Below are 27,047 nucleotides of genomic sequence, written 5' to 3'. Positions count from 1 at the left end.
GCACAGGAAGCCAAAAAGGTGTATGTAAGGTGTTAAGTTACCCCAATTGGTATCGTGCGGGCCACACCCTTATACATTTTACACGGACCACGAACAGAAGGCTGCGTGTTCAAATCACGTCGGGGTCACCACTGTTTTTATTTTCCCTCTGCTAGACCTCTATCTGACTCCTTCACACGGGGGACTAATAGTACCTATTTCATATATCAGGTTCTGTATAGTTTCTCTAACCTCCATTGTCACCCAATCATAAGGGGGTCTGTTCTGGGGTGGTATTAGGAGCCGTAATTGAAAACTAATTCCCATAACTACTGCTTTCTGTTTTTCTAGATCTAGGTATATTCTGGACCATTTATGTTCCCACATAAAGCCTATTAAAAATCTGTCCAAGTTTCTCCAAAGACTGAGTGTCACTTGTATGTGATCTGCCTTGTAGGCTAGATGTAAGGTACAGAGAAGATAAAATCAAGAGAAATAAAGACAGAGATAGGTTTAAATAAATAAATACATTTTATTTCTTACCCAAAGACAAGTCTTCAAATTGGTACAAATACAGACATCAGATTCTGGTTTCAACCGCACAGGGCTTCGCCGTCTGACTGAAGCCTTGGAGAAGAGACTCTCAAACTAAGTCAAAATCTCACACCTTTTATACTCTATCCTCTCCATAGAAGTGAATGGTGAGGAACCTAGCTCCTTATATGTCTCCACTTCCTGAGATCATACTTTCCCATGCGATCTGCTATCTGATGTGCCCACCTCCTTCCGTTCTCAGCTACTGCTAATTATCAACATGTTTTGGGAAGCGTTGAGATAACAGTTTCACATCTTCCGGCTGCAATACTTTTCATACCTTTCTCATGAACTCTGTATTACCTCTGTATCATTGTATACCAAAACTAATAAGCTCCATTTTATTCATCTGATCTTTCATTACAGGTGCTATATTTGAATTAAAAATTGTACCAATTTGTGGCAGGACTCATTGTTCAGACCTGCTTTTTGCAGATTCTCAAATATTAAATCACTTACTTGTTGTTTGGCCTAGTCAGTACTTTTTCAGTTGTTTTTAGGCTGCATAGCTTTGGCCAGCAATATTCCAGTGGTAGCCTTAAAGCTAGGCCATATATTAACAGTGGTCACAGAGTTATGGATATTTGTGTGCTGGGGGAGCCTGAGAGAGAGCTATGGGGATCTGTGTGTACCAGGGCAGGGCTTGAAAAATTGAAGAATGGAAAGAGAAGTGAGGGAGGAGAGAAATCTTTCTGGGGGCCAGGGAGTGAAAAGAAAGTTGGGGGTATCCACCTTGGAAAGGGGGCAGAGAATACTGGGGATTGAACCTGGCAGCAGTTGGGGGGGAGTTGAAGTCTAAATGGGGGGGGGGGGGTCAAGCTAATTGGGGAGTGAGACTGTTATGGCAAGGAGAAAGCTGAGGGGTTCATGATAGGAAACTTTTACACAACAAAAATTACAAAGTGCAGAATTTTAAAAACTCTTTGTAGAATTTTCAGCATTTTTGTACAGAATTCCCCCAAGAGTAGAGCAGAAAAGTGCCAGGTGTAAAGATCATGCACGAATGTTTCAGAGAACTGTTCTGTAGCATCATATCATATGCTGCAGTTGCTCAGAAACACAATATTTTGTTTCATTTCATTTATTGTATTTCTTAATTGCATCTATGAATAATGCTTGCTGCAATGTACACACATTAAAAATCCATTACACACAACTATAAAATAAACTTACAAGACATTCACAGCAAAAGTGGTGGATGCATGGTATGTTGTTCCACAGGAGGCGGTGGGGATAAAAACGGTGAAGGAATTAAAAAAGAAATGAGATAAATACAAAGGATCCCTATATGGGAAGAGGATGGAGTAAAAGTATAGGGGTCGATATTCAAAGTGATTTAAGCGGGCAGGAGGGGCTTAAATTGCTTGGGGCTGGCTATCTGCCGATATTTAGCAGCACTTAACTGGACAGTGCAGTGAATATCAGCCAGCATGTGCATAACGCGGGTACTGGCCTGATATGTTCAGACCCCCCCCCCCCTCCCCACCTCCTGGAACCAGCAGTGAGGGAGGTACTGGGGTAGGATAGAGGGAGGGGGAATTGGAAGGGGGGTTCTGTTGCAATTCTAGGGGGGTGGAAGGGGGGATTGGATGTGGAATGTCTGTTGCTGTTCTGGAGGGATCAGAATTGGGGACAGGGTGCTTAGGGCCTGGTCAAATACCCTTATAAGGGTGCCTGACTGAATATCAGCCGTGACTGCTTAAGTCCTGTTCGTTTCTTCCTATGTGGTCAGGCCCAGATACGTAGTGCTGGTGCCTGCACATGGTATAGTATTCAATATGCAGGTTTATTTAAGCTGGCGACGGTAAGCATTAAAAAAAACGTTTACCCTTGCTGAATATCAACCAGATTATTTCCACGTAAAGTAAAACAAATCATGCATACAAATAAAAGAAAAAAAAGAAAGAGAACATAGGGGGGGGGGGGGGGGGGGGGGGGGGGGGGGGGGTAACCTGCACAGAGCAGCAGGTGCAACCTTGGCCATCTTTCTGGTCAGATTGCAAGGACCATACTGATCTTTATCTGCTTATCTGATGTCATTTACTGTTACTGTGTTACTGTCAGCATTCCTATCAGCATTCCAATCCATCATCAAGCACACCCTTAAGGCAGTTTATTGAGTAGTTAAATGTGCTATTTTCAAAGAGTTTGTGATGTGTGCTAGCTCAGTAGTTCAGTGTCAGTGCTGTGCATTACTGTTCAAATGACCTGGGTTCATTTCCGGGGTCTGATGTTCTGCTCCACAAATCTGTAGAAAATGCTGCAGAGGAAATGTTTAGAGCCCCTGGAGGAGGAGGGAGTCCCCATCATTGTGCATGGGCAGCACCTCAGAGAGGATTTAGGAACTATGGTTGCAGGCCTATGAAAGGTACTTGGCCCCAGCTGAGGTCTGTTGCCACGGTGACTGAGCAGAATGAGTTTGGTGAGGGATATTAATCAGGGGAAAAGACAACACCAAGCTGGCCCCTACCCAGCTGCAGCCTTTTACCGGAGCTCCACACTCCAGGGTTCCTGTCTTAAATGTTTTGGGGTTTTTTTCTTGTGCTGTTTTACCATTTCTTTCTAAAATGGTTCACAGAAATAGAAGTTAAAAGCCTATCAGGCAGAACTCCCTGTTGCCTTCCCTTGGACCAGTAAGGGGGTAATTCTATAAAGCAGAAGTGTAGCCAGGTTGACGGCGCAGGGGGAGCGAGAGCGGACTTCTGCTGGCACACAGTTTCAGTGTTACACAGTGAAAAAAAAATAGGTGCTGGCAGAACTCCATTTAGGTGCCAAGTATGCATGTAAATGACTAGAATACTGGCATATCTGAAACTTTTGGTGACAGTGCGCTGAAGGAAGGTCGTGACTCATGGAATCTCCCACTGTGCATGCTGCTAAAATAGATATTTTTGCTGCCTAGGTGAACAAAAATGTGAGTCTTCCTGAGGCTGGTATGCTCATGAGACAAAGAATGAGAAGAGCAACTAAAATGCCAGCACAGACAATAAATATGGGGAAAACTGCACGGCAACTGACCATGCAGGAGTGCTTTCCATTACAAAATGGTGCAGTGGCATTGGGTGAGCCCTAGGCAGAGGAGAGTGGCGCGCTGCAGAAAGCAGACCTCACTTCACCAAAGAGCAGCAGCCCTCTGTTAATGTCTGATCCTGATTTTGATAATGAGTACCTTAAAGGAGAGCACCGCAGAATTAGGAGCAAGAAGAATTAGGAGGAGTAAGGACTGAGCCAAAGGAGATGGCAGATAGAGTGGATCACATGGAGCTGAGAGTATCTGAGACAGAAGACAAGATGGCTATAATAAAGCGAGATTCTGGCTCTCAAACTTTGGTGATACAGACTCTGATACAGAAGTTGGATGATTTGGAAAATAGATCCTAGAGATTAATATTAGGGTTATGAGAGTACCAGAGAGGATGGAGAAAGGCAATCTGGTGAGCTTTCTGACTGCCATGTTTGAGCAGATATTTATTTCCCTACCACTACCAGAAGGTGCCAGGAAAGCCCCTGCAGCCCAGGGGCAGAACACAAATGATCCTGCAAAAATGCTGAATTTTTAGCACATGGAAATGGTGTTGGCTAGAGCACAGAAAATTCGAGCTCCAAAATTTAAAGACCATCTGATGTGGTTCAGAGTTCGACAGGAGATGCCTGCATTCTCATTGTAGACTTATTTTCGAAAGAGACGGACGCCCATCTTCCGACACAAATCTGGAGATGGACGTTCGCCTCAAAAACAGGTATAATCGAAAGCTGAATTTGGACGGCCCCAACAGCTTTCCGTCACGGGGACGGGCAAAATTCTCGGGGGCGTGGCCAAACTGTAGCGAAGGCGGGACGGGGGCGTTCCGGGGCGTGGTTAACAGATGGACCTCCGCGCCTGATAATGGAAAGAAGCAAGACGTCCCCGACAAGCATTTAGTCCACACAAAGTTGGTCCTGTTTTTTTCATGACCAAGCTTCCAAAAAGTGCCCAAACTGACCAGATGACCACCGGAGGGAATCGGGGATGATCTCCCCTGTCTCCCCCAGTGGTCACTAACCCCCTCCCACCCTAAAAAACAAACTGTTTAAATATTTTTTCCAGCCTCTATGTCAGCCTCAAATACCATACCTAGCTCCATGACAGCAGTATGCAGGTCCCCCGAGCAATTTTAGTTTAGTTGGTGCTGCGCGGGACCCATGCAGAGAGCAAAAATTGGAAGAAAAAAAAGCATGCAAGTGCAGTCAGGGATGTCCAAATTAAAACAATAGTAATAGGGGGATTTAAACCAGCCACCTTCTGATCAGGGTTGCCAGGTGGAAAATATTTTTCCAGCCTAAAGGAGCCCAAAATCCAGCCCAAAACCCGCCCAAACTCAAACCCCGCCCCTGACACCCCCGCCCCCGCGTCATCACCCCGCCCCCGCCGTCATCAACCCCGCCCCCGCCGTCATCGGCCCCGCCTTCCCCGTCACTAACCCCGCCTCCCACGTCACTAACCCCGCCTCCCATGTCACTAACCCCGCCCAAAAACGTCACTAACCCCGCCCACCGCGGCCGAAAAAGCCACCTAAAAAAACCGCCCGAAGCACAAAAACCAGCCCAAAAAACCGCAACCCGCCGCGGGCAAAAATTTCCCGCGGCGGGTCGCGGAAAACCGCCCAATTGGGCGGTAAAACCGCCCACCTGGCAACACTGCTTCTGATTACAAGACCTGTGCTCTAACCACTGCACCACTTATTCAGTTACTTAGACATTCCTTCCCTTTCCATTAAGTCCCTTCAAGTTTCTGTCAGCCAATCACAGCTCATTTACCTTACATCAGTGTCAGCTAAACGAGCTGTGATTGGCTGATAGAAACTTGGAGGGACTTAATGGAAAGGGAAGGAGGTCTAGACAACTGAATAAGTGGTGCAGTGATTAGAGCACAGGTCTTGTAATCAGAAGGTGGCTGGTTCAAATCCCACTGTTACTATGGTTTTAATTTGGACGTCCCTGACTGCGCTTGCATGTTTTTTTTTTTTGGACGTCCCTGACTGCACTTGCATGTTTTTTTTTTTCTTCCGATTTTTGCTCTCTGCATGGGTCCCGCGCAGCACCAACTAAACTAAAATTGCTCCGGGGACCTGCATACTGCTGTCATGGAGCTAGGTATGATATTTGAAGCTGGCATAGAGGCATCTCAGGGGGACCAGCGCACTAAGAATGCTGGCCCCTCCCACGATCAAATGGCTTGGATTAGGTCCGTTTTTGAGATGGCCGGCAGCGGTTTCGATTATCGATGAAAACCGCGGACGGCCATCTCTAGGTCCAGCGATCTCACCATTTGTGTCGTCTATCTCTAGAGGCGACACAAATGATGGGATTTCAGCGGGCCGAACCGTATAATTGAAGTCAAAGATGGACGACCATCTCGTTTCGATTTTACGGTTTGCTCCGCCTCTTCGTGGAGCCGTCTCCGGAGATGGACATTTTTACACATGGGCGTTCGCGTTCGATTATGCCCCTCTATTAGTGCTGCTGTTCCCTGCCAGATTGAAGATATGGCAGAAAGGGAACATAAGAATATAAGAGTAGCCATACTGGGTCAGACCAATGGTCCATTGAGCCCAGTATCCTGCTTCCAACAGTGGCCAATCCAGGTCACAAGTACATGGCATAAACCCAGATAGTGGCAACATTCCATGCTGCCTACCCCTGAGCAAGCAGTGGCTTCCCACATGTCCATCTCAATAACAAACTATGGACCTTTCCTCCAGGAACTTGTCCAAACTTTTTTTAAACCCAGATAAGCTAACCTCCTATTTGTTTTAAAAGTATTTCCATTTAATTTCATTGAGTGTCCCCTGGTCATTGAACTTTTTGAAAGAGTGAAAAATCGATTCACTTTTACCTGTTCTATACCACATTTATTCGTGCCTTCAAAAAAATGAAGCAAACTGGTGATTCAAGACTTCCCTTGGCTGAACCCATTCTGACTCTGTCCCATTAAACCATGTTTATCAGGCTTATTTTCGAAAGAGAAGGACACCCATCTTTCGACACAAATCGGAAGATGGGTGTCCTTCTCACAGGGTCGCCCAAATCGGCATAATCGAAAGCTGATTTTGGGCGTCCCCAACTGCTTTCCGTCATGGGAACGACCAAAGTTCATGGGGGCGTGTCGGAGGTGTAGCGAAGGCGGGACTTGGGCGTGCCTAACACATGGGCATCCTTGACCCATAATGGATAAAAAAGGTGTACCTGACGAGCATTTGGACGACTTTACCTGGTCCTGTTTTTCTTACCACTAAGGCACATAAAGGTGCCCGAACTGACCAGATGACCACTGGAGAGAATCGGGGATCACCTCCCCTTACTCCCCCAATGATCACTAACCCCCACCCACCCTCAAAAAACAACTTTAAAAATATTTTGTGCCAGCCTCTATGCCAGCCTCAGGTCCATCGCAGCAGTATGCAGGTCCCTGGAGCAGTTTTAGTGGGTGCAGTGCACTTCAGGGAGGCCAAGCCCATCCCCCCCTACCTGTTACACTTGTGGTGGTAAATGTGAGCCCTCCGAAACCCACCAGAAACCCACTGTACCCACATCTAGGTGCCCCCTTCACCCGTAAGGGTTATGGTAGTGGTGTACAGTTGTGGGTAGTGGGTTTTGGTTTTTTTTTTGGGGGGGGCTCACCACACAAGGTAAGGGAGCAATTTCAGAAGTCCACTGCAGTGCCCCCTAGGGTGCCCGTTTGGTGTCCTGGCATGTCAGGGGGACCAGTGCCCTACGAATGCTGGCTACTCCCATGACCAAAGGGCTTGGACTTGGTCATTTCTGAGATGGGCGTCCTTAGTTTCCATTATCGGCGAAAATCAGAAACGACCAAGTCTAGGGACGACTTAAATGTCAAAATTTGGGTGTCCCCAACCGTATTATCAAAATGAAAGATGGACGCCCATCTTGTTTCGATAATACAGATTTCCCCGCCCTTTCACCGGGACGTTTTGCAAGGATGTCCTCAGCAAAACATGGGCGTCCCTTTCGATTATGCCCCTCTATGTGCTTCATAATTTTTTATTCTTTATAATAATTTCCACTTTCTTTCCCGGCACTGACGTCAGACTCACTGGATCACCCTTGGAACCCTTTTTAAATATCAGCGTTACATTGGGCACCCTCCAATCTTCAGATACTACGGATGATTTTAATGACAGGTTACAGATCACTAACAGATCAGCAATGTCATGTTTGAGTTCTTTCAGTACCATGGGGTGTATACCATTCGGTCCAGGTGATTTATCACTCTAACTTGTTGATTTGGCTCAGTAAGTCTTCCAAGATCATCGAGATTTCTTTCAGTTCCTCTGCATCGTCACCCTTGAAAACCATTTCTAGTACAGGTAGATCTCTTACATCTTCTTCCGTAAAAACCGAAGCAAATAATTCAGTCTGTCTGCTATGGCCTTGTCCTCCCTCTGTGCCCCTTTTGCTCCTTCATGATCTAACGGTCCCACAAATTCCCTCACAGGCTTTCTGCTTCTGCTGTAACTGAAAATGGTGTGACCACAAGTTCTTGTCTCGTGGCAACTTTTTCTTCATATTCTCTTTTAGATTTCTTTTTCAATGCTTTGCATCTAGCTTGACAGTGCTTATGTTGCTTCTTATTTTCTTCATTCAGATCCTTTTTCATTCTTTAAAGGATGCTCTTTTGGCTCTAGTAGCCTCTTTCACTTCACCTTTTAACCATGCTAGCTGTCATTTACTGTTCTGTCCATCTTTGCTAATAGGTGGAATACATATGGTCTGGGCTTCCACAATGATATTTTTAATCAACGTCCATGCCTGCTTTAAAATCCTAACCTTTGCAGCCAACCCTTTTAGCTTCTTTTTGTCATAGTCACCCTTTCTAAATGCTGCTACAGTAGATTTCCTTAGTGACTTCACTCCAGATATCAGCTCAAATTTGATGATGTTATGATCACTCTTTCCCAGCGAATCCAACACTGTTACTTCTCTTACCATGCCCTGCATTTCACTTTTGCCCTACTAAAGTAGGAGATAACCTTGAAGTATATATAGAGGTACCTGATTTTGGTGTATGCCTAGACAGCATTGGAAACCACTGTGTTTGGGCCTGGCAAGGAGCCAGGTGAGTATTTCCTATGACTATATATATATAGAGAGACCCTAATTAAAAGGACTAAGCTTGTGAAGTAATTGAGATGATTATCGTCCCTTTGTGTAATGTTTTGACTTTTGCTTGCAACCGGTGTGTGTGCGTGTCATTTGTGCTTGCCATGCTGCCACATAAGGTATTAACTTCCCTATGTTGTACAGTTTCTCAGTTCCAACCGAAAAGGCTAATAAGGGCCCATCCTCAGCTTATAGCTCTGAACCTACACTTGCAAAAGGCTGAGAAGCAATGAGAACCAATAGGAGAAGGAACAAGGGCCATCCATTATTTAGAGAGAACAACTTTCCACTAAAACTTCATTTTCTCCTGAGAAGTTTCACACTGTTGTACATTAAGGGAGAGAATTTCAACTTGACCAATGTCCAGGATGACTAACTGGAAATTCTGCTTCTAAATATAGCATTCTCAGATTACATGTACCCTAAGCCCTGGTAACTTAATAGAGAGTGAACATTAGATGACTATTTATTTATTTATATTATTTATTTATTTGGATTTTGCTCACACCTTTTTCAGTAGTAGCTCAAGCTACATTCAAGGACACTGGGTGTTTCCCTATCCCTGGAGGGCTCACAATCTAAGTTTGTACCTGAGTCAATTGAGGGTTAAGTGACTTGCCCGAGATCACAAGGAGCAGCACCTCTGGATGTCAAGACTGGTGCTCTAACCACTAGGCCACTCCTCCACTCCTTTACTTTTTTTTCACACACAAGCACTGAACAAGCCTGGGTATGAGATTATATTCAGCAACCTATATGTCTTTCTAGCTGTGTGCAAAGAAAAAAAAAAGACAGGTTTTAGAGTAGCTGTGTGATTGGCTGTGGTGTAGTTATGAGGGGCCTCAGGGAACCAGCCCCTCCATCCCCCTCTCAAGCCCCCCCCCCTCACGCTGGTGGCCAAGGAGTTGCCTGCATTGGTGCCCCATATAAGAGGCCAGCCCAAAGCCCAAGCAATGCAACCCTTACCCCCTCCCCTGCCACCTTACTCCAGCGAATGTCCAGGGGCCAGGGTTGCTGGTATTTTTCTGTCTCCCCTTCATTCCCCCCTCTGCTAGCAACACTGCAACGATCAAACCTGGCTGCTTCGGGGCCTTCCCTGTGACATGCCCCGCCCACACAAAACAGGAAATAGCACCAGAGGAGGCAGTGCTTGCAAATCTCTCTCATGTATATTCATTGTAGATATCCTGAAAACCTGGCTGGGTGGGATGCCTGCAGGACCAGGTTTGGGAACCACTGTACTATTGTGATATTTAAGCCACTTTATGGTGGTGTATATTTGTTTATTTATGACATTTATACCCCACATTTCGAGTTCAGTGTGGCTAACAAGCTAAAAAGAAGTCATTACAAAATATGAAACAAAATACATAAACCCACACATATACACATATCAAAAAGGAAAGAATCATAAATATATAAACAATTCAATAATAAAGTATAATAGGGAGAATGGAAGGGGGAGATTAGGCACCAGGATCAATTGACAGAAATTTTTTGAAAAGGAAAAATTTCAAAAACTTATGAAAAAACAATCATGTTGGGATCTTATTTTTTCAACAAGGAATTCCACCATTTAGTAGCTAGGAATTCCACCAGTGGTGTGCTGGAGCGGGCTCTCATGGGCTCACAAGAGCCGTTTGTTAGGTTTTTAAGAATTTTGGGAGCCGGTTGTTAAAGTAGGCCTCCCCATGGCTACTTTAACAACTGACTCCCAAAATGTGGTCTTGGGCCCCCTCCTGAATTTTCTTTTACTTTGCTGGCAGTGATGTTGGCCCCACCAGCCAAGTAAATAGACTGCTGCTGCTCCCTGCTCCTTGTTTCTGACTCTGAGCATCAGGCTGGGACTTTTCATGCAAGCGCAAGAAGGTTCCATCATGCTGTTCAGAGCCAGAAACAAGCAGCAGAGAATGGTGGCAGTCCATTTATTGGCTGGTGGGGCTTGGCAAAGGTATGCCTAGCGTGCCCGCACAAGGGAGGGGAGAGAGAGGAATGTATTCCCCCCCCCCCTCAAATTTCAGGGACGGCTATGCCCAGAGAGAGAGCCCATTGTTAAAAATTTACCAGCACACCCCTGAATTCCACCATTTAGTAGCTTGGTATGAAAAAGTAGCTGAATATATAGATATAGGTGGATACTCATTTTCATTGATACAGATGTGTTGTAATGTGGAATTTATGTGATGTATGCAAAGGAAAATTAAAATAAAGTTACCAAAAAAAGCATGCTTTCAACTTCTTCCTGAAAGATATGCAAATGCATCTGAAATCATAACTTCACTACCAACATATTACATGTTCTAGGACAATATACCACAAATGCTTCGATGATCTCAACCTTCTTGGTAGTTCATACAGTTGAAGCAAATCTTGCAAGTAAATAGGGCTATTCCAGAACTGAGCTTGAAACTTTAAATTGGATCCAAAACACAATGGCAACCAATGAAGCTCTGCCAGCACTGGATAAATAGAATCCATCAGTTTCTTTTTCATCGACAAACACACTGCAGTATTCTGCACTAGTTTCAATCTCCTCAGTTGATGCTTAAGCATCCGCAATTTAAACTATTGCAGTAATCTAACCTGGATGTAATGAGGGCATATATTAATATCATATTCCCATGATCTAAAGGGTGGCATATATGCTGAAGCAGTCACAAGCTAGCAAAAGATACCAGTACCGCAGGTGTGATCTGATCATTTAGTAGCAAATCCTTATCCAGTAGCACTCCCAAGTTCTTTACGGCCTCCTTCCTACCCCCAAAAAAACACTATCAATAGAAAACACAATTGACAAAACATTCTGGCTCCTACTCACCTAGAGATAGCATGACTTTTCTAGATCAAGCTTTAGTTCCTCCTCAACAAACTATCTAGATACTTCGCCAAAATTACTCTGCTATCTAATTTGATGACGGGCGGTCTATCAAATATTGCATCAATCAATCATTCTGAGGTTCATTCAGAAAATGGCTAAGGAAGTGCCCTATCCTCTGCAACAGGACGCAACCAAGAACAGACATTTTTGGCTTTTATGTTGAAGCATCAAAAGCTACTGTTGCTGTTCCCATTGGTGGCTTGCTCTAAGACCAACAATTCCAGATGGTCTTCACACCATACTTCTACTTCATATTACTGTCTGGACTAAGTTTTCAGTATCAGAGTGTCCCTTTGGACAAGCCGTTCTGGCTTAATTGACCTTTTAATTTGGCTGTGTTCACGTTCTGTCAGTGTAGGCTGCTCTTATAGTTGGAAGAGTATAAAGAAATGAGCCTCCCTAAGCATAGAAGTCACCCACTTGTGTGCCTAACTCAGTCCTGCCTTCCAATGGAAAAAGCAGTGTTTCTTCCTGTGCTGAGCAAAATAAAAAGATGTAAGAAATTGATATTTCCAAAGCTGACATTTTCCATAGACAGCAGGATTGATCAGGCACACAGACCCTACCACTTTAAGCTTTGGAACTAACTGAGGAGTCTTCTTTGTGGGAGAAGAGCCACACATGTTCTGAACTGCTGAGCTGTGGGAGAGTAGTTCTGTCCCTGCCCTGTTGGATGATATCACCTACTTGTGAACCTAATCAATCCTGCTGTCTACAGAAAACATCTGTTACAGGTCAGCAACATTGCTTATTTATTTAATTTAAATTTTTTTATTTATTGGGATTTATTAATTGCCTTCATGAAGAGAATCACAGATTATCCTCCACGTGCATGATGACTGGGACTCCCTTTTCCTCCAGGGGCTGTAAATTCTGCTTCTGTAGCATCCTCAACCCTAACTGATCCAGGGAGTGGAAGACAAAAGTTGGGAATTGAATATTGGACAGTACTGCTACTGAGCAACCAGACTAGCCCATCTTTGTTTTCCCTTACAACATATTTAAAGTAACCATGTTTTGAGATTAATACTTTTTTTTTGTTACAGGATATTATTTCACTGGAGATGGTGCTTATAGATCCAAAGAAGGCTATTACCAGTTAACTGGCCGGATGGATGATGTCATAAATATTAGTGGCCATCGTCTGGGGACTGCAGAAATTGAAGATGCAATGGTAATTTTGCGTATTCATTGTTAAATATAATATAAGGGAATGAAAAATTACTCATAACAGAATTTCCTTTATGTTTTTTTAGAAGCCATTACTGAAATTAAAGTTACTCAGTTTTAATTTTTCACAAACATTTTAATCGGTGATTGAGGTAAGAACTAAACCAGCTATAAGCTGTACCCCAAAGCCGAGCCTGACATAGACGAGAGAGTAGGATAGAGTGATCCACTGAGTCAAATGCTGCTGTAAGATCAAGTGATAGCAACAGTACAAATTGGAACTTGTCAATATGATAGCAAATTTAAGTTGTGAGACCAAACATAGTAGTTTCTATACTGTGACTGAGACAAAAGTCAGTTTGATGTGAATGCAGGATCTGATTTTTAAAGACCAGGTCTGAAGTTTTCTGGTGAGTTATGGACTCAGTGAATCTGGCCAAAAATTTGAGGTTAGCTATTGGGTGAAAATTTGATGGGTCCTTAGTTTGGGAACGAACATAAGCAGACTTCCAGCTGTCAGCAACCACCCCATGGAGTGGATGTATGGAAAGAGTGCAGGCCGGAAACATTTGACAAAGTGAGAAGGAAGAGAGTCATGTGGTGCTGTAGTAGGTTTCATTGACTGAACAAGTCTACTGAGCTGTGGAAATGAAGGAAGACTAACGTTGCCATCACTTCAATAATGCCAGAAGAAACATGAGTATTACCAGTCTGATGTGTGGCAGAAGGGGATGATAATGAAGCTGGTGTCAAGGGCAAAGAAGAGGAACTGTGTAAGTGGGATTTTGAGGTGCACAGAAGGTTGTAAGCGACCGATGAATTTGGTAAAACTTAGATGGCATAGGAGCTCTAGAAATTTGAGTAGAACAGTAGTCCCTTTTTTGAGATAGAAGAGTGGCCTTGTAGGAACATACCAGTGCTTTATGTGTGGTGAGATGAGAGGAGGTTGGCTCATGATGCCATTTTTGTTCCACCTACAAAGCTGTTGCTATATTTGTCGCAGTTCTGAAGTGAACCTTGTTTCTATATGCATACGATTGATCAAAGGGGTATAAGAGACAAGTGGAGCAAGAGTGTCAAAGGCCATCTGCATCTCAGAGTTCCAGGAACACACTTGGTCTGCCAATGAGAGATTGATGAAGGAGGAAGGGGTGAATGCATAACTACCTAGTAAGGATTCTGAGGAAAGCTTACTGGTATCCCTATGGGAGATAGATTTACAGAATGCTGTGTTACATGCATCTCTTCCACATTTAGGTGCTCACACCCTTATGGATGAATTTGTTAGGGTCATCCTCATGTATTGACAGCACTGGATCGGGCTCATCCCTTCTCTCTTAAGCTCCCCAAGTTTAGCCTATTATGCTGCCCCCAGGCTCACTCAATCTATTTAAAACTTCTCCCAGGCTACCTACCCCCATACTCATTTCACCCTTCTCCCCCATGCTACCTGTCCCCTTTCTCTTTTTTTTTTGACATCTCTTCCCCCATCAGTCCCCTCCTCTACCCAGTGATCACAATTGGAAAAAAGGAGGCGTGTGTGTGGTGAGGGGGGGTGGGTCTCAGACCATCTCCTCCTCTGCAGACAGCAGTGGCAGTAATCTTGGCCATTGTGAGGATTATGAGGCTGTCCTACCCTGGTTAGGCCCCTAGAGGGCGCTGACCCCCCTAAAATGTCCAGGGAGAAGGGCTAGGTGAGTCAAAGGGGAGATATAGCTGGAGCTCGCTAGGACCGGGGAGAGTCCTGGGGGTGGAAACAGGTGCAGCCGGTTATGGGCTGGGTCCTGTTTGCCATTAAACCCTTAATACCCCAAGTGAGAAAGGGAGAAAGTGGGGGAGAGCTGGCAGCTGAAGAAGAGAGCTGGTAGCTGGAGATCCCCAGGTGAAGTACTGGCTGAGCCCTTTTGACTTGTGGTGAACGGGGTGCAAGGCAGGGAAGCTGGCTGGGGTAAGAAGGCCCTAGAGTGCCAGGATAAGAACTATGTGTTCAGAGAGCTACTGTGTGTCCCAGATGCCAAGGCTGTGGTTAGAACAGTGAAGAGGTACTGTGTGTCCCAGAGTTAATATTGAGAAGAGACTGGGTGTCCTGGACTGAGCTAGTACTGAGCCAAAATGCCAGTGGGAAAGGGCTCAGGGGGAAGAAATAAAGGGACATGGGACTGTGCAAGAAGAAATGTTTAAACTGGAAGATTGCACTGAGAGGAAGAAAGGAAATGGTTAAGCTGGAAGAACTGTTGAGCTTGTGAAAGTGTTTTAAGCTAAGAGAGGTGTGCCCCATGGGCTGAAATAAAGATTTGTATGGAAGAAATCCTGTTGATAAGACCTGACTCTGTTTGCTTTTTTTGAGAACCAGGTCACCCCGAGTAAAAAGGGGTAGGATCTGAATTTGCATAAAATCTGCATACTAAGAACCAGCTCACCCTGAGTGAAAGAGGGACCTGGGAGCCTGAGGTGAGAGCTCCATCCTCACAATTCTTCACAATTAACCTCATCATGTTTACACCATGGGGGAGGAAGCAGGATTCCACATTTCTGGGCTAGGCCAACAGCAGTGATTGCGACCACAGGGGAGGGTACAAGATGTAGCATTTTCAGCCCAGGCTGGTGGCAGTAGAGGTGGACATTTTCTGCTTGGACTAACAGCAGCAGTGATCACCAAAAGTGGAAGGAAAGTATAAAAAGGAAGCAGTGATGGGGATTTCAAGCACTTGACTTCCTATTTTGTGCTCTTTCCAGCCTCCAGGTACATGAGCTTGCTGTCTCTGTCAAATTCTTGTGACACCTCTCAGCTCGATGTGACACACCGGTGTGTTATGACACTTGCTTTACAGTGGCAGGAAACCATGTACAAGTGATGGGTGATTTGTACTATCCTATATAATAATTCTCACCTCCAACGTTCTATGCTTGGGACCGTGGCTCCCTGGCTGCAAGTGGTCTGCGAGGCAGACACGCACGGACGTCACTGACGTCAACACAGCTGATTCCAAGGCAAGGGAAGGAGTAGTTTCCCTACTCCTCCTACTGCCTCGGAATCAGCTGTCACCCCCCTGCGCTATGGCCCCCTCGAAACCCACCCCCTCCCGTGAACCTGTCGATGCCCCCCCCCGGAACGCCGAAAACTGCCGCCACCGCCGTTGTTGTGCTACCTTCCCTTCCCGTAGGTTCTTCAATCATCTTCTTAGATGTCAGACGCATGGAGTTAAACTTTCTAAGAAGATGATTGAAGAACCTATGGGAAGAGAAGGTAGCACAACGGCGGCGGTGGCGGCAGTTTTCGCTGGCACGGGGGGGGAGAACGACAGGTTCGCGAAAGGGGGGGGTTCGAGGGGGCCGTAGCACGGGGGGGGGGGGGGGGGAATTGCCTGCCTAAGGCCCGTTTCCTTGCCTACAGAAATGGGCCTTTTTTACTAGTTGAACAATAAAAGGGAAAAGCAATAAACACAGGTTTTGTTTAGAAACATAGTGGCCAATATTCAGCCGGCGGGAGGCAGCCTGCATAAGTGCCACAGTTGGCGCTGACCCCAGAGATTCAATTCCGGGCTGGTTCCGGTGACTGGCATTGAATATCCGGGGGATTTTTGGCCGGTGCTAACTTAACTGGCTAAACGGTTATGTTAATAGTGGGCAAAGGTAGGACTGCTATTTATGCAGTCTGATTTGCCTGCTAAACTTAGACGATCAGCGCTGAATATTGCCAGTTAACTTTTTGACGCTGACCACGAATATTCAGCGGAGATGACCAGTTATCTCACGCTGAATATTCACGCTGAAACGCTATTTAATTCTTCAGCGGCCATTTCTGGCCAGTTAAATAGCTTTGAATGTTGGGGGATAGTCAATATGTTGCATACAATTGTATGGTTTTATAATTTAGCTCTCTCTTTCATGTGCTCTTCTTGATCCTAATGGAAACATTTTATATATTTTTTTAAAGGCTGAACATCCTGATGTGCCCGAATCAGCTGTAATTGGTTTCCCTCATGACATCAAAGGAGAAGGTAATGGAGCATAACAGAATCTGGTGGAGATTGGTTTTCAGTTGTGATAATTTCAGTTCCTAAACAGCGTCATGAGGAAGAACTGCTCGTGAGTGCTGGGCTGGAATTTAACAAAGTTGTCAACTCTGCTTCTATTGGAAGAAAATCCTTTTTTTTTTTTGCCTTACCCCATCCAAGGTTAAAAATGTTGGGCCTAATAATCATCCGGCAGTGGTCAGCAATTTGTAAGGCACTGACTGCCATAAACTGAATTTGACTCAGATATTCAGTGCTGGATATAATCTGGGCACTGGTACTGAGTATTCGGGTCTGCCTAAGTTATCTCACCCATCTCTCCTCTCACTTCCCCATATATATATATATATATATATATATATATATATATATATATATATATATAAAGACTGGGCTTCCTATAAAATTGATATTTAGAAAGCGTTGGTACTTCAGACAGCCTAAACAGCCCTTCTAAAGTTCAGGTCCTCACTTTTTTCATATATTTTTTGCTGTACTTTAATCTTAGTTGTTACAGCCCTAGAACATTAAAAGATAGGTATTAGATTGGTTAGAGGGTCTTAAATTCTTTGGCCTCAATTTAGTCTTCTTTCCCACCTTCTCTCCCCCCCAACTCCCACCTACCCCAGGCACATCTTTTAATTTGTAACCACCAGTTATCCCAGTTGAGTACAGGAGGAAAATTTATTACCACAGAGTATTTTCATCAGCAAGTGATTTATCATAAATAACAAATTATTTGCAGTTCAATGAGACACAAGCACAAAAAACCCCAAAACATTCATTATATTAGTTCAGGTATCCCTACTCAGGGCCGTGCCTAGGGTCTCTGGCGCCCCCCTGCAGACTATCAGTTGGCGCCCCCCCTGCAGACTATCAGTTGGCCGCGGCGCGGCGCCCCCCCCCCCCCCCCGTGAAAATGTTCGCTCACCACTTGCCACACTGACAGGAATTGTCAGCAATATTCTTAGAAACAAATTGCTATACATTGCAAAATAAGATAGCAGATGTAAATTCTCAAAGTGGACATATTCCAAACACTAAAATGAAAATAAAATGATTTTTTTCTACCTTTGTTGTCTGGTGACTTTCTTTTTCTGATCATGCTGGCCCAGTATCTGATTCTGCTGCTATCTGTCCTCTTAACTCCGTTTCCAGGGCTTCCTTTCCATTTATTTCTTTCCTTTCCTCCTTTCTTCTTCATTTCTGGTCCTCAGCTTCTGCCTATTTTCTTCATCCATGTGCAGTTTTTCTCCTCTCTTCCTTTTCCCTCATTTCATCTCCTTCATCTTTCTTCCCTCCCCTCTATGTCCAGCAATTTCTCCTCTCTCCCTAAGCCCTGCCCTCCCATCCATGCTCCTCTGTCCCCTGCCCCCTCCATTCATCCTTTTCCAGCAATTCCCCTCTTTCCCTGAGCCCTGCCCTCCCAATCCATGCCCATCCATGCTCCTCTGTCCCCTGCCCCCTCCATTCATCCTTTTCCAGCAATTCCCCTCTCTCCCTTCCATGACTCCCCCCCTCGCATCCATGCTCTCGTCTCTCCCCTGCCCTCCCGCTCCCATTGTTCAACTGCCCGCCCTCTTCTCTCCCCCCCCAACATCCCTTTTCTTTTTAAATTTACCTCCGTGGCGGTTCCGGCAGCGCAGCGTCAGTGAAGGAGGCGGCGCTCCCGACGTCGCTAGCCTTCCCTTCGCTGTGTTCTGCCTTCTGACGTCAGAAATGACGTCAGAAGAAGGCGGAACACAGCGAAGGGAAGGCTAGCGACGTCGGGAGCGCCGCCTCCTTCACTGACGCTGCGCTGCCGGAACCGCTACGGAGGTACATTTAAAAAGGAAAAAAAAAGAAAAGGGATGTTGGGGGGAGGGCAAGTGAGGTGAGCATGGTGCGGCGGCGCCCCCCAGAGGGAAGCGCCCCCCTGCCATGCTTACCTCGCTTACCGTGTTGGCACGGCCCTGTCCCTACTCCATTTGCAACTTTTAAATAAGTAAACAACTCACCAGTACTAACATGCAAGAGCAGACCAGCATGAAATAGGTGCTGGCCAGTGTTTCGCATTGAGTGCCTCATATATGATTATCTCCTAGTTGGTTAGTGGTCGTATGTGTGCACTCAGTGCAAATAACTTTTGTTTCTCATAGAATGTCTGATTTCTGGAAGCTAGAGTAGCAGGTTTGGAGGAACTGAGGCAGAAAGAGAAGTATGTAAAGGAGACCTACAGGGACATAGAAGCCCCACCTCCACTCTGGCAACCTCTGTGCTGCCTTGGAGGAGAGAGATCATCTGAAAGGAGAGCATCACCTTCATGAGACAAGAAGTGATCCTGTAGCCAGGACATGCTAAGAGGGAAGGATTAGGATGCTCATTTTAGTTAGAGATTGGATCACTAGACATGTAGATAGAAGGTGGGTATGTCGATCACTTTGTCACGTGCATGCTTGTTGCTAAGATTGTGGACCTCATTCATGACCTAGATAAAATTTTAAGAATGCTGGGGAGAGTTCACGTGTTTTCTACCTCATGGAAAAATGTGTATTGAGTTTAGGTGCAACACTTATGCCAGCCACAGAGAATGTAAATTTCATGTTTCATGCTTAATAAGTTATACACGTGTAACGACCACCTTACTGGGAGCTCCGGGGCCAAACCTAACTGTAGCCTCTATCCCCCCTTCAATCCGTTCAGAACGCTGCCGCACGTCTTATATTCCGCCAGAACCGATATAGTCATATCACCCCTCTCCTCAAGTCACTTCACTGGCTTCTGATCAGATACCGCAAACAATTCAAGCTTCTCCTCCTTACCTACAAATGCACCCGGTCTGCGGCTCCTCACTACCTCTCTACCCTCATCTCCCCCTATGTTCCCGCCCGTATCCTCCGCTCTCAGGACAAATCCCTCCTTTCAGTACCCTTCTCCACCACTGCCAACTCCAGGCTCCGCTCATTCTGCCTTGCCTCACCCTATGCCTGGAACAATCTTCCTCAACCCCTACGCCAAGCCAAGCCCCCTCCCTACCCATCTTCAAATCTCTGCTTAAAACTCACCTCTTCAATGCTGCTTTCGGCACCTAACCTTTCGAGAAATATAGTATGCCCTATCAGATTGACTCTACACTTGTCTTTTAGATTGTACACCTGTCTTTTAGATTGTAAGCTCCTTGAGCAGGGACTGTCCTTCCATGTTAAATTGTACAGCACTGCGTAACCCTTGTAGCGCTTTAGAAATGTTAAGTAGTAGTAGTAGTAGTAGCCTCCTGAGGGCAGTCTCTGTCAGTTCCTTACTTACTTGGCACTTGGTGTCTATATCTGGGGAAGAAAAGCGTTAGTGGGTGGGATTACCCTCTTCTCTCCACAGGAAAAATTTTAAAAAACGAAGAACTGCTGTGAACAGGGCTGACTTTATTTAGTCCTTCACACACTGCCCACACCCTGTCAGTCTTGCTGCCAAGGTAGTAGCTGTAAACTCTTTTCTGTTGCTTAGTTAAACAGAGTATGGGTGTGGTTGAGTGTCTTAAGGTTCCACCTTCTCCCAGTCCCCTCATCTCATTTCTCCTGCAGGAGACTTCTTGGTTTGGTGGTTGCTGTGCTGGATCCCAGGCTAGATAAGCCTGCTCCCACTATGGCTTCCTGGAAGCTCTCCCTGAGCTCTGAGGACCGGCTGTCCTTCTTCACTGGGCTCCTAGAACTGGCCACACTTAGGGAACCTTCTCTCTTGCTGGGCCCCTAGTGCTGATCGCATAATGGAGGCCTTCATCCTTGTTGGGCCCCTAGTGCAGCCCCAGCGGCCTCCACCTTCACTGGTCCTCTCTTTAGCTGTCCCTGCTGGGGTTCTGAGTTACTAGCCCATCCATGCGAGTATCCACCAAATCCTGAGATGTTTCCAAAAATTCTGAAATATTCAGACTATCTGGAGAAACTGGAACCACACCTGCATTAGGTGACACATCTGTAGGTTTCATAACTTGTCTCTTTTTGAAAGGAAGGTAATAGATCTTATTAATAGTGTTCATCGAGTCACTTGAAAGCTGTAGCACTTCCACTAAATACTTCTTAAATAGTTCCCTTGAAGACATTAAATTCACCTTAGGAAAATTTAAAAACCTAAGGTTATATGCTATCAATTGATTTTCCATTTGCTCAAGCTTATATTTAGTGTCCACAGAGGTCTTAATTAATGCAGCCTGCAGGACTTTACTGTCTTTCAAAGAACCTTCCATGCCAATAATTTTCCTCGAATTCTCTACTTTCGCTACCCGTGCAAACACAACCTTGGCAGATTTTACCATTTGGTTCAACCGACTACTCACAATTTGTGACAGTGTATTGATTGCCTTCAATATAGAAGCCAAGGTGATCTCTGACTCAGACTCCAACCCTGCCATTGGTATAGCTTCCTCCGATGTTCCACCAACAGTTAGCCCAGTCTCCACAGGGACTTCTTGCAGGAACACAGCCTCAATCAGAGCTACCCCTGCAGCCCCTGTGTGTATCAAACCATTGCCATCACCTCCAACCAGTACACCAGATGCTCCAGTCTGGAGGCCTGTGTAGCTCTCCATGGGCACCCCCCATGCTTTGGCCACACTTGAGGGAGGAGTAGGAGAGCTAGCGGCCAATGGCTTTGGAGGCGTTCGCAAGGCGGGCTGAGCAAAATGCTCCCTTAAAGCCCCGTTGATGTCCTCTGTCTTGGCATAACAGGGAGGAGACCTCCATTTTGGTCCTGGATAGGCAACCCAAACTAAATAATGGAAGCCTGGCCTGGAAGGTAGGGATACCCTAACCTTCCCTCTCCTTTTCGGCATCCCAGCAGCACAAGGGTAAAGTTCAGGTACACGAACAGCAGAGCAGCCAGCCTGAATCATGCACTGTCAGCCATCTTGGATCTGCCCTAAGAAGGCCTTCATCTAGACCTACATATAGAACACTGCAGTAGTCCAAAGTGATAGAACAAGAGATTGTACCAATAACCTGTAAGCTGACTGGTTGAAAAAAGATCTAATTTTCTCAGGGTATTAAAAGCTTTCATTGTAAATGATTTAATTTGGAGTGGAGGAGTGGCCTAGTGGTTAGGGTGGTGGACTTTGGTCCTGAGGAACTGAGTTTGATTCCCAGCACAGGCAGCTCCTTGTGACTCTGGGCAAGTCACTTAACCCTCCATTGCCCCATGTAAGCCACATTGAGCCTGCCATGAGTGGGAAAGCACGGGGTACAAATGTAACAAAAAAAATAACAAATTTGGGGTTCAAGAGTTAAGTTCTCATCAAAGATAATACCAAGTCTTTAGCAGATTTTCTAGCTCAAAAGATATTCATTGAATTGTTATAGTGGTTTCTAAGAAAGGTTTGTAGGAGTTCCCCAATACTAAAAATTTAGTTTACCATTATTTAGTTTCAATTTGAAAGCAGTTGCCCAACTAGAAAGAATATTAATACCAGCCTCTATTACCTGGGATGTGAAGGGTCATTTTCAATATGACATCTAAGTACAACTTTGACATCTAAAATTAACGTGGGGAATATAGCCATTTTCAAAACAGAAAAGTTTCTCTTTTTTTCTGAAAATGGCTATTTTCTAGATGTTTTTGTGCTCTGTGCATTTATCTTTTTGGTCCATTTTTGAAATAAAAACGTCCAAGTGAAAAACGCACAAAATCAAATCATTAGGATGTAGGAGGAGGCTGGAGCCAGCATTCTTAGTAGACTGACCGTACATACATCCCAGGAGAGCAATGGGGCATCCTAGGAGGCACTGCAGTGGACTTCAAATAAATGCTCCCAGGTACACATCTCACCGTTGCTCCCTTATCTTGTCTGCTTACCCCTCCAAACCTCACTACCCCCAACTGTACACCACTACAATAGCCCTTATAGGTGAAGGGAGAACCTATATGTGGGTACAGTGAGTTTCTGGTGAGTTTGGGAGGGCTCACAGTTTCCACCACAAGTGTAACAGGTAGCAGGAGCTATAGGCCTGGGTCCACCTGCCTACTGTGCACTGCACCCACCACTAGACTACTCCAGGGACTTCATGCTGCTCTAATGGACCTGAGTATAACATCTGAGGCTGGCATGGAGGCTGGTTATTAATGTTTTAAATCACATTTTAGGGGGGCTGGGGGAGTTAGTGACCACTGGTGTAGTAAGGGGAGGTCATCCCTGTTTCCCTCCAGTGGTCATCTGGTCATTTAGGGCACTTTTTTGTGGATTATTTGTTAATAAAACAGGTCTACGCATAAATGTCCTTATAGCCCTGGATGTTTTTGTTTTGTTCCATTATGGCAGAAAAATGTCCGAGTGTTAGGAGCGTCCCTGACACGCCCTTTTGTGATTTGAACGCACTTCTGATGGACTTCATAGAAAAACATTTAAAAATTGGTTTAGAAAATACCAATTTGGATGTTTTTGTGAGAAGAACATCTAAATGCAGATTTATGCCACTTTTTGAACATTCTTCTCTTTTGAAAATGAGCCCCATAAACTGTAGTGACGAATCAAAAGGTATGGTTATGGCCACATCGTCGGCACATATATGTGTGTTGTAACCCTCAGAGAGCAATCAAATCACTAATTGAGCCATCAACATGTTGTATAGTACAGGGGAAAGGGGTGATCCCTGTGGGATGCCACACTCCAGTATTCTTTATAGAACTGCCTCTCGCTTGTTTTTTGTGGGAAGTGCAGAAGCAGTTCTGTATTGAGGGGGGTAGGAGCATGATGGGAGTGCTGTAGCTGTTGCTTGCTTATCTGACATCCCTGTAAAATCTGTTTCTGTTTGGGTAAATGTTGGTGCAAAATCAGAAAATCCTTAATCCTCTCAGAATACAGTAGTTTGTATTTGAATTTCTGCAGCCTCTTTGCACTGCTCTAACCACCACTTCCTTCCTGTTTGAACATCTGTGTACTTTCTTTGCTGATGTATGTTTTTCAGCAATTTCTAAAGTCCTGTGTTTTTAGTTTCACTCTTTTTTATTAGATAAGTTGTTTTACAACAGACAGAACAAAAGGAAAAACCTAAATCCAGATTGCAGAGACCCAGTACATACCAGCAGAGTAGGCCGTGAGCCAGGATGACCACAGGTTTGGAAATCTGATCAGGGTTCTTTTTTTTTTCCCTGCCTTTTGATTTTTTAACAAAAAAAGTTGATTGAAAGCATATTAGTTGTACTGGAGAGGGACATTTTATTGAAAGCTTGGTGGTGCCACTACACCCAGTCATTCTTAGAGATTAGATCCTTTACAGTCAGGGGCCAGTTTAACCATTAAGCAATCCAGGCAGTTCTCTAGGGCAGCAGCTTCTGGAGGGTGGAAAAGCAATAGGTCCTAATAGTCACACAAACTCAAGGAACTATTGGTGCCTATCATAATCTCAGAAGGGTGGGGAAGGATCTAGAAACCTAGAAGTTAATTGAGGAGGTATAAGGCTAAAGGTTCACTTAGGAAGCCTAATAACCTTGTACTGGATTGAATGGGGAAAAATCTTCCAAGAGTCAGGATATATACAGGGCCAGATTTAAATTGTGGATGACCATAGGCAATGGGGGAGAGTAAGGATGGAGGTCCCCAAAAGAAGCCAGTGAAAGGAACCTCCCCTTCACCTTCACTGTGTGCTTATCTGTCTAATCTGTTGCCCTTTTGAGCAGCCTACCCTGCAGCAGTAACTCCAATAATAAACTTAATTGCGGTTCCTGAGAGCTCTTACCACCCTCCTAACGGGGCTTCCATTCATCATGGAAACCTGTGCGGTGCCATAGGGCTTGCATGAGTTTTCTTGCTAGAGTCTTTTCAAGATGCCAAGGATGGCTTATCTAAAAGAGAGATATACCAGCCCAGTATGTGAAGCTGAAAACATGACAGTAAGAGTTGGCAACGGTGTCTATGAGGTATAAATCTGAAAAGATTTGAGTGCTGTATTGCTTTGCAAACAAAAAAAGCAATACAAAATGTGTTATCTTTGGCTTTATTTCAATTGCAGGTCTTTACTCCTATGAGCAAACAAGATTTGGAAAGATTTACTTCATGAACCATAGAACATTCCTTTCTAAGGGTGTTCTTTAAAATGCGTATGCATGCATGTGTCTAATGCCTATTCTCAGGGCCGCCGAGGGGGGGGGGACAGGGGGGACAAAATTCCCCAGTCCCGGGCCTCCGGGGGCGGCCCGGCGCTGCCGCTGCAGTCCGGCCCGCCCGCCCTCCGTTGCTCCCTGGCATTGAACTTAAGCACCTCACCTTCGAAAGCGCAGCAACAAGCAGTGGCAGACCACTCCTTCCTTCCGTGTCCCGCCCTCGCCTGACGTAACTTCCGCGAGAGCGGGACACAGAAGGAAGGAGTGGTCTGCCGCTGCTTGTTGCTGCGCTTTCGAAGGTGAGGCGCTTAAGGTCAGTGCAGAGGGCCCGGTGGCGAGTGGAGGGGGGTGCCCGGCGACCTCGGGTGGGGGGGGGCAGGGGCAGCCTTGTCCCAGGCCCGGTCCAGTCTCTCAGCGGCCCTGCCCATTCTTCTCTCTCCCCTATTATTCTGTAGTTCTTGAAAAACTGCCCGTTATATATACTGCTGGAAGGAAGCCCAGTACTACTACCAGTTGGTTTTATTTAATGCATTCCATTGAAACTAGACCATAGCATGGTTGTAAATCAGACACTAATGTGATGGCATTTGTGAAGCGCTTGCCAGGACTGGATGGCCATAAAAAGGTTCATTATTGCATGGGAAAAAATGTATTCCATCAGGCACAGATTTGTAACAGAATTTCTTGCTGTTTGTGTAGGGAAAGGGTTTCAAAGCATGCTGCTGATGTACTTGGTGATTGGGTTACTAATTTGCTCAGTTTCTTTCTGGAGAGCTGAATCTAGTTCCAGGGTTACCTGCCACTGTGTGTGTGGGCTTAGGCGAGTTGGGGAAAGAAGTGGATAAGAAAATAAATAAAATAAAAAGCCTATGGGGACAGACTTAAAAGACCTAAATATATACACCATGGAGAAAACATGGGAAAGGGGAGATATAATAGAGACATTTAAATTCTATGGTATAAATGCACATTAGCTGGATCTCTTTCAATGGAAAGGAAGCCCGTAGTATGGGAAATAAGGTTCTGGATCTAGAGGCTGTGATGGAGGAGATTGACTTGGATTTAGTGGTGGTCATGGCGACATGCTATAATGTATTCAGGAGGAACTGGATAGGGAGAAAGGGAGGAGGAGCGGCTTTATCTGTTAAAGATAATATTAAAGCAACAGAATTGCAGAGCTGACAAAGTAAAGAGGCACCATGGGTTAATCTGTAAAGAGGGAACGGCATATTTATTTACATTGGTGTGATATACAGACCTTCTTAACAGGCAGAAAAGAGAAACCCTTACAACAGGGCTTTGTAAAACAGAATCACACAGTTTAGGGAGAACTTTGCTGGCGACACTGTCATTATTAAATTTTAACAATCTATGATTAATATTATAGCGTCACCCTATAGATGGGATCTTAACAGCCAACTTGGCAGAGCACCAGTTGCAAATAGTTCAGTTTCTCTGTGCTGCTTTCTATTAACTGATTAAAATGTCTCAATATTTTCTTGTGTGCACGAGATGTTTATTTTCAAAGCACATAGACTTACAAAGTTCCATACTTTGTAAGTCTATGTGCTTTGAAAATGAGCCTCCACGTTTTGCTGTGTGGGCAGGTTCATGATTTGTGTTTGCACACATGTACCCTGCTTTGAGGGAGCACTGCTGTAGAGCTTATTAGTTGGTATGTATAGGCAGACTGCATAGGACTATGAAGGAGTATATAGCAATGTTTCCCAAATCAATCCTGGAGTACCCCCTTGACAGTCAGGTTTTCAGGATACCCCTATCTTAGAGCCTCGGGGATCCCATCCATAGTGGCTGCCTATTGGTTGAATGGTAGGAGACAGAGGGTGGTGGTAAATGGAGCTTGCTCTGAGGAAAAGGAGGTCGTCGGTGGAGAACCACAGGGATCGGTCCTAGGGCTGGCTTTTTTTAACGTCTTTGTGAGCGATATTGTGGAAGGTTTGTCTCTTTGCGGATGATACTAAACTCTGCAACAGAGTGGACACCCTGGAGGGTGTGAATGACATGAGGAAGGACCTAGCAAAGCTAGAGGAATGGACTGATATTTGGCAACTAAGGTTTAATCCCAAAACATGCAGGGTCATGCACTTGGGTTGCAGAAATCCGAGGGAACGCTACAGTATAGGGGGTGTAGTGCTTCAGTGTGTGAAGGAAGAGTGGGACTTGGAGGT

The 27,047-nt window shown here is 45.1% G+C and overlaps 1 protein-coding gene across 1 annotated transcript in view; it reads left to right on the top strand.

Annotated features, from left to right (window-relative positions):
• The window catches only part of ACSS1 (acyl-CoA synthetase short chain family member 1), a 167,199-nt gene that overhangs the window by 119,368 nt on the left and 20,784 nt on the right, over nucleotides 1–27,047 (top strand). Inside the window, exons 11-12 of the mRNA XM_030196271.1 lie at nucleotides 12,658–12,785; nucleotides 16,719–16,782. Of these exons, the coding sequence (XP_030052131.1) occupies nucleotides 12,658–12,785; nucleotides 16,719–16,782 (192 nt within the window). The remainder of the gene's footprint in view (nucleotides 1–12,657; nucleotides 12,786–16,718; nucleotides 16,783–27,047) is intronic.

The sequence above is a fragment of the Microcaecilia unicolor genome, chromosome 3 (assembly GCF_901765095.1).
Source record: "Microcaecilia unicolor chromosome 3, aMicUni1.1, whole genome shotgun sequence".
NCBI classification, from domain to species: domain Eukaryota; kingdom Metazoa; phylum Chordata; class Amphibia; order Gymnophiona; family Siphonopidae; genus Microcaecilia; species Microcaecilia unicolor.
Note: the sequence above shows the minus strand (reverse complement) of the source record. Positions and strands in the feature narration are given on the sequence as shown.